The 18820-nt window shown below is 41.0% G+C and overlaps 1 protein-coding gene across 4 annotated transcripts in view; it reads left to right on the top strand.

Moving 5' to 3' along the window:
* Positions 1-16058: 16058 nt before the first annotated feature.
* The window catches only part of SEMA3D (semaphorin 3D), a 147944-nt gene continuing 145182 nt past the window's right edge, over positions 16059-18820 (top strand). Inside the window, exon 1 of one of the 4 annotated variants that reach the window (XM_052790051.1) lies at positions 16059-16197. Coding sequence is in view for 2 of the 4 variants with exons in the window: in XM_052790054.1 (XP_052646014.1) it covers positions 16606-16805 (200 nt within the window). In the remaining 2 variants the exon portion in view is untranslated. Of the gene's footprint in view, positions 16198-16272; positions 16806-16992; positions 17109-18820 lie in introns of those variants that run through there. The other 3 variants (XM_052790054.1, XM_052790045.1, XM_052790050.1) reach the window with 3 other exon arrangements.

Genomic DNA, 18820 nt, shown 5'->3' with positions numbered 1-18820 from the left:
ACCACCCTCAAAGCCCTCCCAAACCCTTTCCTCTTCCTCACAGGAATGCTCCAATCCCAAACCTGTTACTTCCTTCCCAGTGCCCCTTCCAGGCTCCTCACCATGAGACGTAAAGTGTCTTTTTCTACAGGACTGGGCAGCCCAGCCAGCAAGGCGGGCTGGCCCTGCCGTGCCCACCGGCTGAGCAGACAGGGTGCTCAGCAGTGAGCTGGCTATTGCTTAGCAAGGAGGCTGAACAAGGAATTTCAATAGTGAAATAGTGAAAACATGTTGTTTGATGAGCCCAAGCTGTTACTAACCTGTGTGATGCGCAGAAGTGAACTGGATGACTTCTCTGCATCCTTTTCTCTCCTATTTTCAAATATACTCGCCCAGACACAACTCAGCCTCTGCTGTTCCCAAGTGCAAACCTGATGATGAAAGAACTGAGCAGCATTCAGGATGGGCTCCAGAGAAGTCAGGGGAACCAGAAACCTTGCTTGCTTTGAAAACGAAAAAGTCTTACTTACCTATTTAACAAACACAACAAGCAAAACCAATCCAGGAAATCACCTAGCAAAACATTGCACAGGGCATTTCATTCTCCACCTTGGCAGAAGACAATGGTGGAGACGACTTGCATGAGAGGTGTTCATCATATCTAGAAATGGTTATAAAAATGTTGTCAGCATGTTTTCATCTAAAAAGGCTGCTTTAGCAACAGTGATATATTTAAATACAACATGTTACACTGTTTCCAACAGGAGATGTTCTGATCTAGAGAAATGAACATTCCATATATCTCTTCATTAAAAAATGTCCTTACTAAACGGCTATGATTTTTTATCTTGCATGTTAGTTTTGGCATGGCATTTTACAGAATTTTGTAACTAGCACATATGTAATTGTATAAAAAGTAATAATTAAAGGAAAAAGTATTCAGGGCCTTTCAAAGTTCTGTTCAGGTCCAGCAATGCCCTTTAACGCACTTAGTGCATAGTTACCCTTACAACTATACCTATATACAGGTAGATATATAACTATCCTTATAATGGTAGACAAGTCATCTTCTGCCAATTTTGCACCTCTTCCAGCTCTTTCTTGAAACTTAAAAACTTAAACTGAATTTATCTTCTATCAGGTTTAGATCCTAAAACCAAACTTCCTGAAGAGGTTTATTGCACAGGGCATCAGCTGCTGTATTTATAGTGATTTAAACTATATCTTTTATAATTTTGTATATACAAAGCTTCCTGCCTCCATTTGCTCAGTTTCCTAAAGTTTGAATAGCTTGCTTTGTCTTTTATCCCATCATTTTCCTACGGTTTCCTTAAATGTAGTTGATATACTCAATAACTTATGCTCTAGAGTAAAATCCCTTCACAGGTTTCTTTTCATATGGAGGAGTTAGATGTCTTTTATGTGCATAAATTCAAGATATTCAAGAATCGTGTTTCTTATAGGCTTAGACTGAGAAATATAGTCATTTTCTTTTTCCCTTTCAAGGTAAAACATAAACTTATCTCTTATTAGCAGCGAGCCAAAAACTTGTCCTGTTCTCATTGTGCTCACACATAATGAATTTTTAAGGTTTTCAATAATAATCTTAATGAACAAGTCAGGGAATTAGTTGGCTGTATAAGTGACTGCGATCAGGTCACTTAAAGGGTAAGACAATCTTAAAATTAGTGAGGCACTGGGGAAAGTTATTTAGAACATTTCAAAATGTACATGTTGAGATATTCAAGAAACCTTTTTAACTCCATCTTTTGCTATAAAGAGAACGTCTCCCACTGGCTGAAAAATCACAAACCATCCATATGTAATTTGATTTGTTTTGTATAATTTTACACAAGCTTGCAGGGCTCCTCCGCAAGTCTCTACTTTATTTGAATTTCTGCATTTTGGTAGTGCACAGCAGGATAAATATATGCAGAGTTTCTTTCACCCTTTAAATAATGGAGACTGACAGTGGACTGAAAAAATATGTATCTATGAATAGCGCTGGGTGCAATTCCTTTAGTCAGGCAGGTCAGTGGTGTAGCAGTGGCAGCTGATAACACCTGGTTGTGATGACAGTAACATGCACAGTGCGTATGTGTGTCTTTCCCTCTCATGGTTGCTGAGTCCATGGATGACAACCTACTGCTGCTACCCATGACTGGAACTAAACTGTGGGTTCAGACAGTGGAGACCTCATTCAAAAGTCATTTTTCAGACTCTGACAGCTTTTTTTTTTCATGACCAAAACAAAATGAGAATCCTCAGGCTACATTTAATTTAGTATTTTTTCTGGGTTTAATTTTTATATATGCTATGTTATTATCGATCAGGACAGAGGGTTAAATCTCATAAACTATGTACATAAGAAAAATTTTGTGTAGCGTTTTATTCTCATTAGTGGTATTTTTTTATCTTCCAATGGTCTACAGCAGAAATTCTGAGTCTTGTACACATGTGAGTGTGTGAGCGTAGAAAAATAAAATAACAAAAGGAAAAACTGAGATGACAGTGTGGGTTTGTCTGACAAAAAGAAGCAAAATAAAGCAAAGATAGGATCAAACTGGTATGGAACAAAAAACCGTTATGGTCATGAACACTTAAGAAATGCTTTTATATGAACAAGAAATACATTGTAAACACAGCTAATGTTTCACGATTGATTCTCTCTGCTCACAGCTTGAAGAGGATCTGTGGAGAATGAAGATGGTTCAAATTCCAATTTATTAATGAGGGTGAAAAGCCAAAGGCTAAAATCATCCCAAGGAAGTTAGTTTATCAAGGTAAAAATGCTTCTGAAGTTTGTATTTTCATTTGTTCTGGAAAAAAAACCCCAACCCCAAACCAGAACACCCCCCACCAAAACCCCTCTCACTGCAAAATGTTGACGCTTTTAAGGTATTTTACGGCTTTCACTTCACATGTCAAGTGGGGTCTGCCTACAGCTAACACAGATTAACCATTCTGTATTGAAACTGATCTCTCTAAAGTTATAGCTAGTAACATAGAAGACTAACATGTTTAATATACTTTAGGTCTAACCCACTCTTGCAATGGAAAATGAGTAATTTATAATATTTTTTTTTTTTAATAAATCATTTCACCACTTGTTTTGTTGGAGAAAACACAGTGTATTACTTGGCGTAAATGGTAGGATATTGTGCAATACACAACAGAGTTCATACTTTCAGTCCATTGCAATGTTTCAGCATAGCTTCACCGAGGTCAGTGCTGCTGCAACGAATTACATCAGCCAAGGATCTGCTATTGAACTGAGCTGCAAATTTAGTGTGTAACATACAGAGACAAAAAAAATGCCCTATTCATGATGAAAAAGTAAGAACAAAGGTTTGAGTCCCTAGTCAAAAAAACTCCTGCAACCAAAAAATTTTACAGTTATTGTTGATTTCGATGACTCGCAATTCACTCTTCACTAAGCCACACTAGATATTTGTTTTGGGGTATTTTACTTCTATATACTAGATACAGAAAATAACATATCTTAAGGGTCATGGAAGGGGCAAAGTGACATAATGAAACACAGAAATAGAGAAATCAGCAGAGCTACCTGGGAGACCAAAAATACAACAAAAAACCTCCCAGAAGTCTATTGTTTATGTCAGCAGAAAGGTTTGACATAAAAAAAAAAAAAAAGAAAAATTACAAATATTTTCCTTCTATTTTATAAATAAAAAAGTATGTTTGCTTTAATCAAATCTAAGAAACTAAAGCAACTAAGTAAAATCACTCTTTCTGGTGCCGGTAACGTAAAAAGAACACAACTGTTCAAAGCAATAACAATCTTTTCCTCACCCCGGCTCCAGCAGATACCACTTTTTTTCAAGTTTCAGAGGAAGGTGCAAGAATTCCTCTAAAGGACACATGCAAAATAATCTGCTAAAAGGAAAGCTCAGCTTAGAAATATATATGCCATTTTCAAATGGTGCCCTCAATGAAAAATGGTACAACTGAACCTTAAGTCTACTTTCACACATCATCTTTCAAAACATATATCAGGCCATGAAGGAAAAATGTTAGTGCCATTACGGGGTATCAGTTAAGAAAAATATGTGAGGTTTTTGTACTACAGTTTCCTTCACAAATTGGTGAGTTTATGTCTGCCTGAAGATTATCTGCTCTTTGGAGAACATATGTAATATGACAGTTGTAAATTCTATCGCATTTTTTTTCTTGAGTGTTCACGGACAGGATGCTGCACTTTAAAGAAATACTGTGAGACTAAAAATTTGAGGTCAGTCAGTGTGGTTGGCTGTAACTGAGTAGATTTTCTATATTTAATTAAGTGGCTGATCCTGTAAGAATTCTGCAGCTTCCACCAACCTGAAGTTGTGACTACTCAAGCCTTTTAAAGTCATTCCCTAAAAGTTGAGATTAGCAGTTGAGGAATCCATCCTGTGACTCATGGGACCTCAGGTTCAGCCCACCACAAATCTTTGCCTCCCTTGTTTTGCAGGGAAGTAGTGAAGTTCTGCTGGTTCTGGGTATTTTCCCTGGAGCTTTCTATCTTGCCTTAATTACTTTTCAGACTTCTAACCTGCCTATGTTCCCCTTTGGACTGCCCAGGAAGAACAGTGACATTCTGGGGCTATGGTGCTCCCTGCTTAAAAATAATCTTGAGGGCCCTTATCCTTCTGCTGCAGTGGTATCTATGGTGAAAGAGCGCTATGTAGAGATCTTCATACAAGGCAAATTTCTGCAGCAGCCTTGAAGGGGGCTCATAGCGCAGTGATTGCAAGGCAGACACTCCCACCTCCATCTCTGTCCCGCTATGTGGTACACATGCTCCTTCCCCCAACCGTGCCTTTCAGTGAGTCCTTCTAGACTTGGCTTAGGTGTCAGTGCATCCCCAGTTTACCTTCTTTTTGCAACGGAGTGTTCTTCCACACATCCTTCTTCCTCACCTTCAGTACTATTAGTCACTTTACGCATTGCAGCCCCTGGTGAGAGGTAGATCATTAAGAAATGAAATTGAGAAGAAAACATGTCCTAGACTGAAAAACTACAGAGTGCTAAAGATTGAATCTCTGTAACTGTTCTGTTTTTCTGATGTTTCTTGTGGATTAGGATGAAAATATGTCTCTCTTGATTGCCTCTAGATGAGAGCAAAATATAAAATTCTGTTCCCAGAGGGATCCTCCTTGGTTGTTTTTGTGTGTGTTTGGTTTTGCATTGAGAAATAATTATAATGACTTCTGCTAATTCTTTTTTTTGTGGAGGGTTTACAAAACCTCTCATTGTTCTATCCCAGAAATAAGCCTGACGTGCTTGAACTGCTTCTCTTGATGCACAGGACTTGATTCTGATGGCCACATATGAAAGGAGCGGAACTAATGGGCATTGTCCATTACAAAAATACTAGTTTGATGCATGGTTTGTATTTTGCCTTGTCAGTGGTGTGGTATCACAAACCCAGGCTTAGATTTTTTCAGTGAACTCCAGGCTAACTGTTTTGGAAAAGGAAGAATGTATGACTGTATAGGCATCCAAAGATATTCCATAAAGCCATGAGCACAGAACCCGTTTCTGCCGCAAGCACCACAAAACCCGGGAGTAAGTTGCTTCAGTTCACTCCAAAAACCACCTAGATTCTTGCCAAGTCTGTTTTCCTTTATAGTTTAATTCTAGATTCAATAAACATAAAGAAAAGGCCATCAAAAGAACAGAGGCTATGTAATTTACAATTAGAACATGTAACTGATGTTTCATAAAAATATGGATACAGTTATGTCTCTGGGTTGAATTGAAAGAACCACAAGTTTTGACAACTTGCACCTGCAATATAAATTTGTTGGATTTTTAGAAAAGTAAAATACTACATTACATGTACACAAAGTGCGTATTCCTTAGCTATGGTCCTCTTTTGAAACCTAGCTCCTGAACAATGTTGCCAAAAGAAACAGCTTTTGTGCTTTCAGACAGCCAACATCTTATAAAACCAGGCAGATGAATGATGTTATGTGTAAGGGATGAATAAAAATATCAAAGATCTGAAGTTCCAAACAGGCTTTGCATGCCAAGAAAACTGTATTAAAATTCACCCCATAGAAAATCAAAGCAAATAACATTGGGACCAACCTGAGAATTTAATCCTGCTCCAGAAGCTAAAGGCTTGTGAATGTTCCTAAGGCAGAATGATCCCTCATTTTGCAGTCAAATTTCCTATGCTTTTGAAGCGTGTTGCTACGCTGGGTTTGTTCATTGACAATAAAGGTATGAGCCTATGGTTTATGGAAGTTTTATGTTGAATGGGTATCATCTTTATTGTTATTTGAGAGTAATGGTATTCAGAAACATGCTCTTGAATTCTGGCTTTTGAGTTTGGGAGAAGCCTTTTACCATCAATGGTGGAAGACTGGGATTTCATTCAGATTAAAGCCAAAATAAAGATTTTCATAACTCAGATTGACAGCCTTCATAATTTAAATTATAGAAATGTATGCAAAAAAAAATTATGCTTGAGTTAGCACCTAATAATTCAACTGAATGAATATAATTCCTCAGTGATCTCTAGAGTTACATCAGTGTACAACTTAAATAAAAAATATATATTCCCTAATTTCTGGGAATCATCTGTAAATGAAAGTATTGAACCCAATATTAATCAGCAAAGGCACACACTGCTTTTAAACTTTCTCACGCCAGTAAAATATGCAGGTGAAAATTTCCTCTGTTCTTCAAAGCAGTTGTCAGTTCAATCTGCTTTCACTTAGATGCATGTAAAACATAAATATTGATACCATAACTAAAAGACTTCGGAAAGAGTTAGATCTGTTTATCAGATGTTATACAAATGCACAGGCAAATTCATTCTTTTCCTAGGCTACACCTGATTTTAATCAGAAACTAGAAACTGGCCATCAAAAATGATAAGAAGGGCAGTATACATAAAAAGGTCACCTGTGGGTTAGTTATGGGTGAGAGTCATCTCACCTGATTTTACATATCTGAAGATTAAAGTTCTGAAAATGAACTAGTCACCATAGGTTTCCTTTGTGGGGCTCCTCCAAAGAAAAAGTCATCTGACCTCTCTAGAACAGGATCACATATTTTTTGGAGGTGTCTATTTCCCTTCTTGGACTAATTGGTAGTCTCAGGTGACTGCATCATAATTAATGCCTTACTTTTGCCTCATACTGGCATGGTTGAGCTTTCTGCATGACCAAGGAATATCCCAAAGAGAGGAACAGAAGAAAAGAGGTCACAAACTGAATAATAGGAAGTGAGGGAACAAAAGTGTATTTTCACCAGTATTTTTTTTAAATGCCTTATTTAATGAGTTAATACTCTATTTTATTTTTTGGTCTCCTCTAGAAAAGGGTTGCTCTAATACAGAGTGATTCTGGCAGTAGTCCTCACTGTTACAACATATATCTTGGAAGAATGTAGGAAGCTGGATCAGTCTCTGTCCCTCAGTCACATAAGTTACAGCTTGGATATATATTTGAGCTCTTTATGACCTTGCAGATGCTTCTATTGTGAACAATCACTTCATTTGTTTCCCTCATTCTTTTTTATATGTGTTTTATTATTTTCTATTGAAGCCCAGATTTTTAATCATGTTTTTTTGTCTGTCTCAACAAATAGCTTCACCAATAGCATAGTGGGATTCTTTGACCCCTTTTGACATCCAAATATAGGATAGATGTAAATACTCCCAGGTAAACTCAGAAGTTATCAGGTACTTTTAGTACTGTTTAGACATAACCTGGAGTTCCCTAACATACATCTGGATCTGCTCTGTTTTTCGGTTTTGCCGACAATACATTAATGTCTCGTAAATGGTCTACAGGGTCTCATGTATTCAGAGACCTTAACCTGCCAAAATAATTTGCTATTGTACCTTTGCCTTCCAAAAATCAGGATGATGAAACATACTGCTACAATGCGGTTTGCTCTAACACTACTTTAAAAATCAGTCATCTTGGTAATGATCATGGTAATTAGCCATTGGAACAATTTCTCCAGGGTTTTCTCTTCCTTCTAGTTACTTAGCTCAGGATTGGCATTTTTTCTTATGTATCTGTTCTAGCTCAGCCTGAGGTTGAAGGTTGAGCTCAGAGATCATCCACTGAAATTCCTGTGTCAGGTCAGAGATAAATGATCAAATCATAGTTTTGGCCTTAAAGTCTTTCTCTATACAAACTAAGTTTTCTCATCTGACTGACAATAATGTGTAGCTGTTAAGTAGCTTAGACTGCAAAAAATAATAAATAATAATGAATTATGGAAATAAGTCTATTGGTATCAGTGAGAGAAAGTATTAGTTAAGCTTAATATCAATTTTTTTTTCTACCGCCAATCTAATCAATATTAAATTGTGGCAAAATTAAACTGATAATTTTTTTCTATGCTGAACAAAACTCTTGAAAAGTACCTGATTTGCAAAAATTGCAGTCTTCCTTTTTAATCTAAAGCACTGTTTTCCTTTTTTGCTACTTTTGCCTATGTTTCTTTGTGAACTGAAAGCACCTGGATCTATGCATTATCTTGGTAGGTACAGCAACTTTCCACATACAAATACACTTGGTGTGCAAGCCTGTTTTCAGAAGCATTCACTTGCCGCAGCTTCTTTTCTATGGCCTCAGGTTCTGCTCTCACTGCAATCAATGGCAAAAGCCCTCATTAACTGAAAGGAGAGAGTTTGAAAGAGAAAATATTAAAAGCCAGCTAACCAAACCAATCTATACAGCACACTTCATATCTGCAGTTTGCTAGGACAGAAGATATCTACCCAAACCGCAGTATCAAATGCTGACTCTGGAATGCACTGGGATCCTTCACGTTTGAGTTCAAGTTAAGAGTCTTCTCATCTGATACAGCCACTGAATATATAAGCATTTTATATAGATGCATGTGGTTTCAATGATGCTAAACTTATTAGTTTGCTTTTCTTTTTTTTGTTTTTTTGAATTTTTTAAGCCATAGCCCTGAAGACTGAATGGCGGCCAGGCAGAGCCACATCTAGAAATGTTGCTGATCTAAACTGAATTAAACCTAGTATAAACCCGAATAAATGATTTGTACTGAAAGGAGAAATAAACAAAATTAATTAAAAATCTGTTTGTTTAGTTTGAATAAAATATCTTTCTGTCAGACTCTGAAGGTAATTTTGTTCAACAAGAAACACCAACATATGGTCACTGTTTCCAGGTTATAATGCTGAGATGAATAGCACCTTTCACAACACAGTCCTCAATAACCTCTGGACTTGATCCTGAAAACACTTTGTATGTAATTACGTTGGCTTCAGCTGTACTACTTCAGGGTGGGTTTCACTTACTTAACATTAGACATTTAGAAGTAGATATGTAGGCTCCCTCTGCAGTCAAAGGAGAGATATAGAAAGGACTAAGGAAGAAGTTGTGTTCCTTGTCTGAAGTTTTTTTTTTTTTTTTTAAACAGTGGGATGCATCATCATAGAGGGAGATTGGCATCATTCTCTATTGACTGCATAAGGAGCCTCTATGATTAAAAAGCCTGGAATCTGTGCACCAGTCAAATGAGCTACTTGTGGAGAGAACCAATCAGTGTAATATTCATCACTTTCTTTAGTGTAAAGCATATATTAGTAATGACTGATGCCTCCTCTGACTAGAAAGGTGGTAGCCTAAAGGCCATAGAGATGCTATAGTACAATCAAACCTGGGTGCAGTTATGGTGTATATGGGAGTAGCACACAAGAAGGACTCACTTCATCATATGGACCAGAACCACGGTAATGGGGTGAGGGGGCTACAGCTCCCACAGAAACCAGTTCATCTGCTTTAAATCTACACCTGACCATATGGGCAAGAGTGAGTTGTGCTCCTGTAAAAAGTGCCATTGAATTGTGAAGCAAAAAAAAGACAACAAAATAGTACTGATGTTTTCCCAACAGCTCCCCACAAAATACACTTCTAATTCAAAATGTAGCTCACTGTGGATTGTCAAGATACTCAAAATATGATGATGTATGGTGTAGGGATTTTGCTAAGCTTTTGGGATTTGGCTTCCATTCACTGGGATTTAGATGCATCACTAACCTCTTTTGGCTAGGCTAGGTTTGTTGTACAGAGAAACCCAGACTTAAACCTTTGAAGTTTCCCTCCAGAGCTCCCCAAATCCTCAACTTCCATGAATATATGCCTGTCTGTATTAGAAATGATGGGGCGATCTTCAAGTTAAGAGTCCATTTCCTTCAAACCTGTTGCACAGGTATTTCATGAAAGGATTTAAACAGAATGCTAACACCGGACAGAGGGAGCATGTAAACAAATGCACTATACCAAGTTACTGTTTTCAGCCTTCTGACAGTGCTAATAACTCCCATCTTCCAGAGTAATTTTGTACTGACTTGGCCAGTTGTATATTATCTTAAGCTACTAACAACAATCTGTTCTCACTGATGAAGCTATAACAAATTTAAAGTTTACAGTTTAAGAGAGACAATCTTTTAATACATCCAAAATAGCTATTTGTCGAGGACAGCGAACATGAGCCCACATAATGTATGCTGTAAATCATTAAGGCATGTGGTTCCATTTAACACTATTTTGCTTGCAAAGCGATCACCTAGAGTTAAGGTTTGGCCTAAATTGGGCAGGAAACAAAAATATCCAAGAATAAATAATAAATAGGGTGTGTTTTGCACAAAGCTATCTTTTAGAGCCAGAAAGAACATTTCTATCTATAGAACCATTGCTTGGATGTTTGTCTTCTGTTAACCACAAGTACATATTTTCACTAGAAAAAAGTGACTTTCAGGCATTCATGCAGATTTGTTCATGCTAAGGATAAACAGAACTAGATATCCTGTGTTCTGAGATAAGAAAATACATGGAACTGTTTCTTGTAATAGCACTCATGTTTTATTAAAATGAGGGGGGGTTTATTATTGCTACAGCCACTGCTGAGGGGAACTGGAGTTCTCTGAACACAGCTTAGAGCTGATTTTATTCTAACCCTCCCCTGCTGGTGCTGAAGTCAATAAATCATTACAGCAGTTGCTGCCATTCAGCGAGAGCAGGATAATGCCTTAAACCAATTAGTTCATTGGTTTCATTGGAAGTAGAAACAGGAGGTAGAAATGTCCTTCCTCAGAAATATAGAAGTATAATTTTTACAAAGCAGGAAAATGAACTTCAGTTAATTTTTTATGGAAATTAATTTCTTGTCTGACTCATAAAATACATAGAACTGTGGGCTCTTAGGGGTTGCTTTCCTTTCCTATCCAGGAGGCACGTGAAAATGCAACAATTTTTTTTCTTGTCATACTATTTATTTTGTAGATACTGAGTTCATATCCCAACCATGATCTGTAGATAAATTTTTTATTCTTCTTATCATATTTGGGCCAGATCCCACATGCACCGTGCATCAAAGTTTGAACTAAAGTCAGTGGAAATTGTAGGTGTTTCATGAGACAGTTGAAGTTATGAGAGGACAGGGACTGAATAGTGACAAGAAGGTACCTGGGATGAGGCATTGCTTGATTTGTACCTAACCCTGTGACGTGCTGAACAAAGTTAAACATTGTGAACTCCAATGCAGTTTGAACATGTTCAGTCATTTTTTTCAGTATCAGATCCTTCATGTCTAAGTTTTGATAATTAACCAAGGAATTTGGCAGCAAGACAAATATGGATATTCTACTTTAGCTAATACTTTTAAGGAAGGTTTTGTCCCCTTTTAAGTAATATCTTGGACTTTTCTCTGCACCTTTCATAAAAATTTCCCTTTGTCTCTTTTTTTTTTTTTTGAACATCAACTCAGTGGAGATAGATTATCTCTTACATCTTATAGCAATGAATGAAGTGAAATCTGCTCTTATTTGTGAGCCACAGAGGCTAGAAAAGCCTCCCTTCATGCACTCTAACCTCCGGTAGGATTTCTGCTGATGCAATCTACAGTACCTGCTGAGCTTCTTCACAAACTGGTAAAGTGAAGGAGCCTTGACCTCTTTCTGCTCTGACTTCTTGTTTTCAGTGCTTTAGATCATGTAGAACTTGGAATGATCGGGTAAAAAATAAAATTAAAGGTCTTACAGAAACCCTTGTCAGTAAGGGTTTGCAGGCTCAGTCAGTGTTTGCAATACATGTTCCTCAAGCATAGTGTGTGGTGGTAATAAGGATGCAATACAGATGCCTGGTTCTGTGATGACCTGCATATATTTATCCTAAGGAAAAAAAAAAAAAAAGCTATTTGGGAAGAAATACTGCTATGAATAAATCAGATTACAACTGCAATGTCAAGGCTCTGTCCAAGCTATATCAAAAAGAAAAGAAAGGAGCAGATGCTGACCCTGGCTTTATGGGGTGGGAGAAGACATGAAATCAGTGTGCGCTCCTGGGCAGATGCTGCATTATGATTACCAACACCGGAGTAAAACAGATTCTCCTCTTCCCAAATTGGTGGGAGAGGGAGTAAGCAGAGTCCCTTGCCTTGCTCTGCAGACCCCCAAAGGTCAGCCTAGCTGCATCAGCACAAGGCAATGGGCAAACCCTGGCTGTTGCCCTTCAGACAAGGCAAAAACCCGAGTTGCAGGAAGAGTGCAGAAAAAGAGCCTTTACTTTCTGATGGACTGCAAGGTGGCAATTCAATATCTTACTAATACTATTCTGTTTCTTACTCATCCTCCTTAAAACACCTGACTTTTAGTAAGTCTGTGACATATATATAATTCTCTCCTCTATATAGTCCCCCATGAATTTGTGCAGGTCCCATTATTGTCAGTGGAAATAACACCTACTATCTTCAGAGCATATTGATCCAGATTCTCGGACAGTGTTGGAGTCTGAATTTGACTATATTGCAAGTGTGGGACCCAGTCTGCCACTATGTTTGCACAGTAGCTGTAGGAACTTAGTGACCCAGGGCTCCCCAAGGAGGCACATTTGGTGGCTGAGTCACAAATACAGGCACTTGAGGTTGACTGGATGAGGCAGTTTCTGCCCCCAGCTGATTGCTCCCTCCCCATCCTTACAAAGGCTTCCCCACTTGTGGATGAGGACCTGACCTGCATATGCAGCAGCTCCTTCACTGCTCCAGCTGACAATCCAGCAGGTGAAAGTCAATCAGTTCTGGGTTTCAGTGCCTTGATTTAACGTGCTGGGTACAGAAGTTGCTGCATGTTTGACGCTTTCATGTCTGCTGCTGGGAGCAGAGACAGGGGTGGGTGGCTGGGAATAAGCAGTGTCAGACTTCACGCCATTCCGGTTTGTAGGTCAACACCCAATTTCTTGGGCTTGTCAGTAGAAAGTGGGAGGTTCTTTTGAAAATTTTCGAAGTTGGACATGAGTTACAGGATCTTCTTTTCATGAAGGCCCTCAAAGACACCAAATGCGTAGTTGTTCAGTTGGAAGAGATTCACTAGGTACAATTTAGCCTTACATTTGGAAAACAGTCTCTCTCCTTAAGAGACTTAAGCAACATCATTGCACTGCAGAGTGCTGCAGGCATTTCTGTCACTACTTACAGAAGGAATAATAGCACTCAGCATAAAGATAAATGCCTACAGTGTGGCAGCATGCTGGTGTCTCACGTTTCTCCTGCAGCCTTTACTAAGAGACCAGCTATCTGCATTGACAATTTATCTCAGATGAAAACAGTTTTCTCTGAAATATGCCAGTTTGGCATTACAGTATCTGGACAGTGTTCGGACTTATGATCAAGCAAAAAAGGAAAGGAATAGAAAGTAACAAGAACAGCTTAACTCTCCTCCTACTTTTAATTGTTTGCTAAAGATCTATTTGGTCATTTAAATCATGCTTGTATTATTTTTCAATGAGAAAAGAAAAATGCAGATATCTGATGTTCAACTTCTGCTCCTTTATGAGCCACTCAGCCTTGCAGGAAATTTGAACAGTTGCCCAGGGCACTGGGTGTGGAATTTGGTTTTAGGGGAGCTTCAAATTACCTAAAGAAGACAAAAAAAGGAGAAAAAAAGCACTTTTCAAATTCATGTTTATAAGAACCTGTTGAATATTTCTTCCACCCCATAGTCAGTGTACTTTCTGCAGGAAAAATAATGTCATCGTCATTGCCATCATTATAATCATCACATCTTCAAAACATTGAAAGGAACCATTCTCTTCCTGTTAAAAATTTAGGTAATTTCTATAAATTTGGCAGAAATTCCTATAACTTTTGGGCATTTCGAACACCGTGTAAAGGCCAAATGCAGTCCTAACCAAAAAGGTCACTCAGAGAGGTAGCATTAATGCAGACACTGAGAAAGGTAAAATTCCTTCTAATGTCTTCCAGTAAAGCTGTACTTATCTACTCTGGGATTTTCTGAACAGTTGTTTAAAATACAATGCCAAGGAATGCATCGACTGATCATTTAAAATGATACTGTGCAGATGGTAGATGTCTCCTCAGCCTGTGTCCATGGTATGACTCTGTGTAACCTTGTTTTACAGCCTTAGCAACAAGGAACAAAAAGGCATGTTCAGTCCGTGTTGTCTGCACAGAAATTTTATGAACTTTCTCAGTTTTCATTCAGCAAACAGCCACAAGAGGGCATCTTTTTTCTTGGTTTCTTCCACTTCAATAAATGAAGAGCTTAATTATTTCACAAATTCGTTTTTATAATTCTTGAAAGATGAATCTTCTGCTATTTATACCACCAAAAATATGTGTTCTCGTGATTTGCAGGAATAAAAAGTAGCTACTAAAATAAAACCATTTCCAAACCCATTTCTTTTACATTTCACAGAGGCTGCAGACTGGTTCCACAAATGAGAAAAGGGGACATTCATACTGATTTTTTTCGCAGGAGTCTGAAACATCTCCAGTACATAAAGCAAGCGGTATTTTTCAGCCCATTTTGTTTTGATCAGGATTCATGTTTTTAGGGTACCTCAAAGCCCAATTCTGTAGTTCTAATGAATGCTTAAAAAATCAACAGGGCTTTTTCTTCCATCAACCTGCTCCTCAATTCTCTTTGTTGAGCTGTTTCTGGTGCAGAAAGTAGTTACGAGCAAGGTGCCAGTGATGTTCAGTGAGTATCTGGGAACAAGGTAAAGTCCCAGAATCATTCTACAGGAATTTAAAACACAAACTGGGCTCTAATCTGCATCATACTGATCACAATGATATTTTTATGAAACACTGCCATCCATCCAGGGATTAAAGTGATGGTAAGTTTTATTGATGATAATGAATTGAATGTAGAAAATCAGGTATAAAATCCTGTTTTGAAGGCCTTAAACAGCAGAAGTCAATGGCAACTGTGAAACAACCTGTCTTCAAATTCCTCCATTTATTTAGTGGGAATATAAGACACATGTAGACAATTACAGTCTGTGTATCTGTGTGTGCAGAGTTTATAAAAACAACATCAGCTCGGTACTGTAGTAACAAAATGTTTTAAAAACTTAGATAAAAAAGTGTAAAGCTGGATTTTGGTGAACTTCAAAAAAACCCCATATTTAGATCCCGTCTTATATGCCCAGACCACCCATTTGACTTCTCTGTGAATGGTAGGTAAGGATGAAGTTCTGATGAGGTGGGTGACATGGTGGAAACTCCAATATATTTCTCTGGAGTTCTTTGGTTCTGCTGTTATTTCATGGGAGCAACAGTCAGGGTCTGTGCTGCAACGGAGTCGCCAGCTGAAGACTTTCAATCTGAGCTCTTCACTAAGGGAAACGCTGTTTTTGAAAGAACCCCAGTGTGTCTTGTCTGGAAGTGTCTGATATTATCTGTGCCATGTGTTCAATGGCTCTCAGCCTGTGGGCAGAAAGGCTCTTCCTCGGGCAGCCACAGAAGGAAATATGTTGGAGAGAAGGGTTTGGTGTGGGAGTGGGTTGGTCCAGGAGAGAAATTCTCTCTTAGGAAGTGGTCTGCAGCATGCGAAAGCTGGAGAACCACCGATGTAGCACATTCCACGGGCAAAACAAATAAATGCAAAGGCAGATGTACCCCTGGCAGCCACGATTTTGCACGTGTGCTACTCTTAAAGGTGCACGAGCCCCTAGCTCTGGGCCACTGCCCAACTGCTTTCTCCTTATCAGTAAGCGTGGCGAGCCGGCCTTTTTTTTTTTTTCACTCCCAGTCTACCAGCCAGCGACCTGCAGTTCAGCCCCAGCGGGAATGTGTTGCAGGAAGAACCTGAGTGGACCTGAGGCTGCTTTAGACATTACGATCCGGACCAGCACCTGTGCAGGGTGATGGCCTTATTCTCTTAGGCTGGGATGCCCCTGTGCAACCTCACAGGTGTGTGATCCGGCAGCGCGGGAGAGGTCTGTGGTCCAGGGGAAAGTACGTGAGCGGCGGGTCCCTCAGTGCCGGGTCTCAGCAGGGTGGGCATATTGCCGCCACAGTCCGCGTGTGTGCTTGGGTGTTTGTGTGCGGGTGTGCTCGTGTGTTTGTGCGGGTGTGCTCGTGTGTTTGTGGGGGTGTGCTCGTGTGTGTGCTTGTGTGCTGGTGTGTCTGTGAGCGCGCTCCGCTACTTTTCACGGAGCTAATGTTTCCCGGTGGCCGGGGCTGTGACCCGCGCCGGGAGCAGCGGCAGTGGGTGTGTGCCTGACACACGCACACGCACACACACACGCACGCCCGAAGCAGCCCATTTGCTGGAGGGGTGTGCATGTGCGTGCGAGGGAGTGGAAAGGGGTGGCGGGGATGGAGGAAGGGAAGGAAGCCAGGGGAAAGTCTGACACGCCGCGCACAAGGAGAGAGACCCTCCGCCGCCGCCACCGCCGCCGCCGCCGCCGGGGAGGAGCCCGCCCCGCTCGCAACGCCTCCAAAAACCCGGCCACCGGCCCCGGCGGCCCGCACCGGCCTCACCCCGCACCCCGCCGCCGTCTCCGGCCGCCCGGCAGGTACCAGCCAGCCCCCGCGGGGTCCCCCCCGCCGCTCCGCGCCGCTCCGCCGGGCGCTGGAGCACTTTTCCGCCGCCGCGGAGAACGGGGTGAAGGGGGGGGTGGTGGTGGAAAAGTGCATGGGGTTCCCCCCCTGCTTGCCCCGGACCCTCCGCTCGCCTCTACCCCGACAGCCGCCGGGGCCGCCGCGGAGCGGGCGCCGGTGCCCGGCACCTGGCGGCGGTCCCCGGGCCACCTGCCTTGCTGTCATCCAGGAGGTGGGAAGCCGCGGGGAGGTGCGCTGGCCCAGGGAAAGCAGCGGAGGTGGGTTTGGGGGGGGGGGGGGGTCAGGGGAGAGGAGGCGACGGTTTTGGGGAGCAGGGGTCGGAGGCTGGGGAGGTGGGAGCGGGGCGGGTGGAGGGAGAGGTGTTTCGTTCTCTCGGCCCCGGCAGCCCTGCGCCTGCTTCTGCTTCGCATAGGTGTCTCGGGGCGATGGGAAGGGCGGCGTGGGCAACAAGCAGCCCGTGCTCTTCAGCGAAACTGTCGCACGCTGGAGCGGTGGCAAAATGCCTTCCTTGCCACATAGTCCTCCGGCAATTGCCACCGGCGCGACTCCGCTGAGCGCGTCCGTCGCTGGGAGCCGCAGAGCACCTGGTTGGCCCGGGGTGCTCGCCGAAATGAGATTATTCGTCTTCTCACACTGACAACCTCTACTTTGCTTCGCGCAGTAACACAGAGGGTGGTGAAGCTCCTTGTTTTGCAGTGAATATTACAAAATGAAAGTTGTTGCTTCCAGAAAGGAAGCATTCCTGAGCGTGTTAGGTAATTGGTGGCTGTGTGCTGAAGAAGCGCAAAGCAGCCACCTATGTTTCCTTTCAAAAAGCTTCGCTTTTATCTGAATTGGGAAAATTCGCCCAAGAGCAATAGAGATCAACGGGGCAGCAGTCCGACCATAAGCAGAGAGCACTTTGCTGAGAAAGCAGCAGCTAAACGCTGCATCTGTGGCTCTGACAGAGGCCATGAAGATGCAGGCAAGAATCTTTGCAAGAACTTCAGCATGTCACTTTCTTTTACTACTTACTTGCTGATATATGGAACAGGCAAAGAGACTTGATTTCACTGTTAACCATTAGGAGGTGATTTACTGTATGGAACAACAGCTTAATAATATTTTTCAAACCCATATTAGCACTGTTGATGCGATTTTCATCTTTGCCTTTTAATTAGTTTGTTTAGTTTATTATGGGCCTGGTCCAGAAAAGCACTACTCATCATCACCTGCAAGGTATGTCAGCATCAAGGTCTTTCCTAAAGCTGTAGAATGTTGGGTGTCTAACCAGCTTTTTCAAGAGGAATTTGGGGTTTTTAATCCATAATTGTAATCCTGCTGTCAAACAGAGGTACCCAAATTCTTCAGGTGCCACACCACTTTTTCTTAAAGTTTCCAAGACAAGTCCTGCTCTGAGGTGCTTCATAAATAGAAGCATTTCAGCCTTTATTGAGCTGAGCAGCCTGGCTTCACTTTTATTTGAAGTTTATTTTGGCTTAGACATCCAGACTAGCTGGAGATCCAGGAACTAAATTTACTTTCCCTCTTCTTACCACTGGATCAATCCAACAGGGATTCTCCAGGTACGGTGAAGAGAGTGGACTACCCATTAGGTGCAGTGCTGAAGCAGAGAGAGATGTGTTCCAAACCAGGCAGAAACATTTTGAGCCAAAGTCTCCCACAGCCAGTGTGTGGGCTCTGCCCATGGAGCGCTTTAACCAGAAATGGAAATAGAACCTTCACCAGTATCCTCTGCCGCGTCTCAAAATATAAGAATGATTGCAGTTATAAGAGCTGGTGTAAAATGCTTCCAGGACAATAATGCCAGGAAGAGAGAAGTGCCTTCCAGTAGTGCTGAGTAAGGTGACTAAATCTCAGGAAGATATAATTTTGAGTTGTATTCCTGCCCTCAGCTTTGGCTCGGTGGGTAGTGGGTAGTCAGATCCCCAGAAGAGTGGTACCTCTTTTGGACCCCACACCCAAGTAC

The sequence above is a fragment of the Harpia harpyja genome, chromosome 6 (assembly GCF_026419915.1).
Source record: "Harpia harpyja isolate bHarHar1 chromosome 6, bHarHar1 primary haplotype, whole genome shotgun sequence".
Taxonomy (NCBI): Eukaryota; Metazoa; Chordata; class Aves; order Accipitriformes; family Accipitridae; genus Harpia; species Harpia harpyja.
Note: the sequence above shows the minus strand (reverse complement) of the source record. Positions and strands in the feature narration are given on the sequence as shown.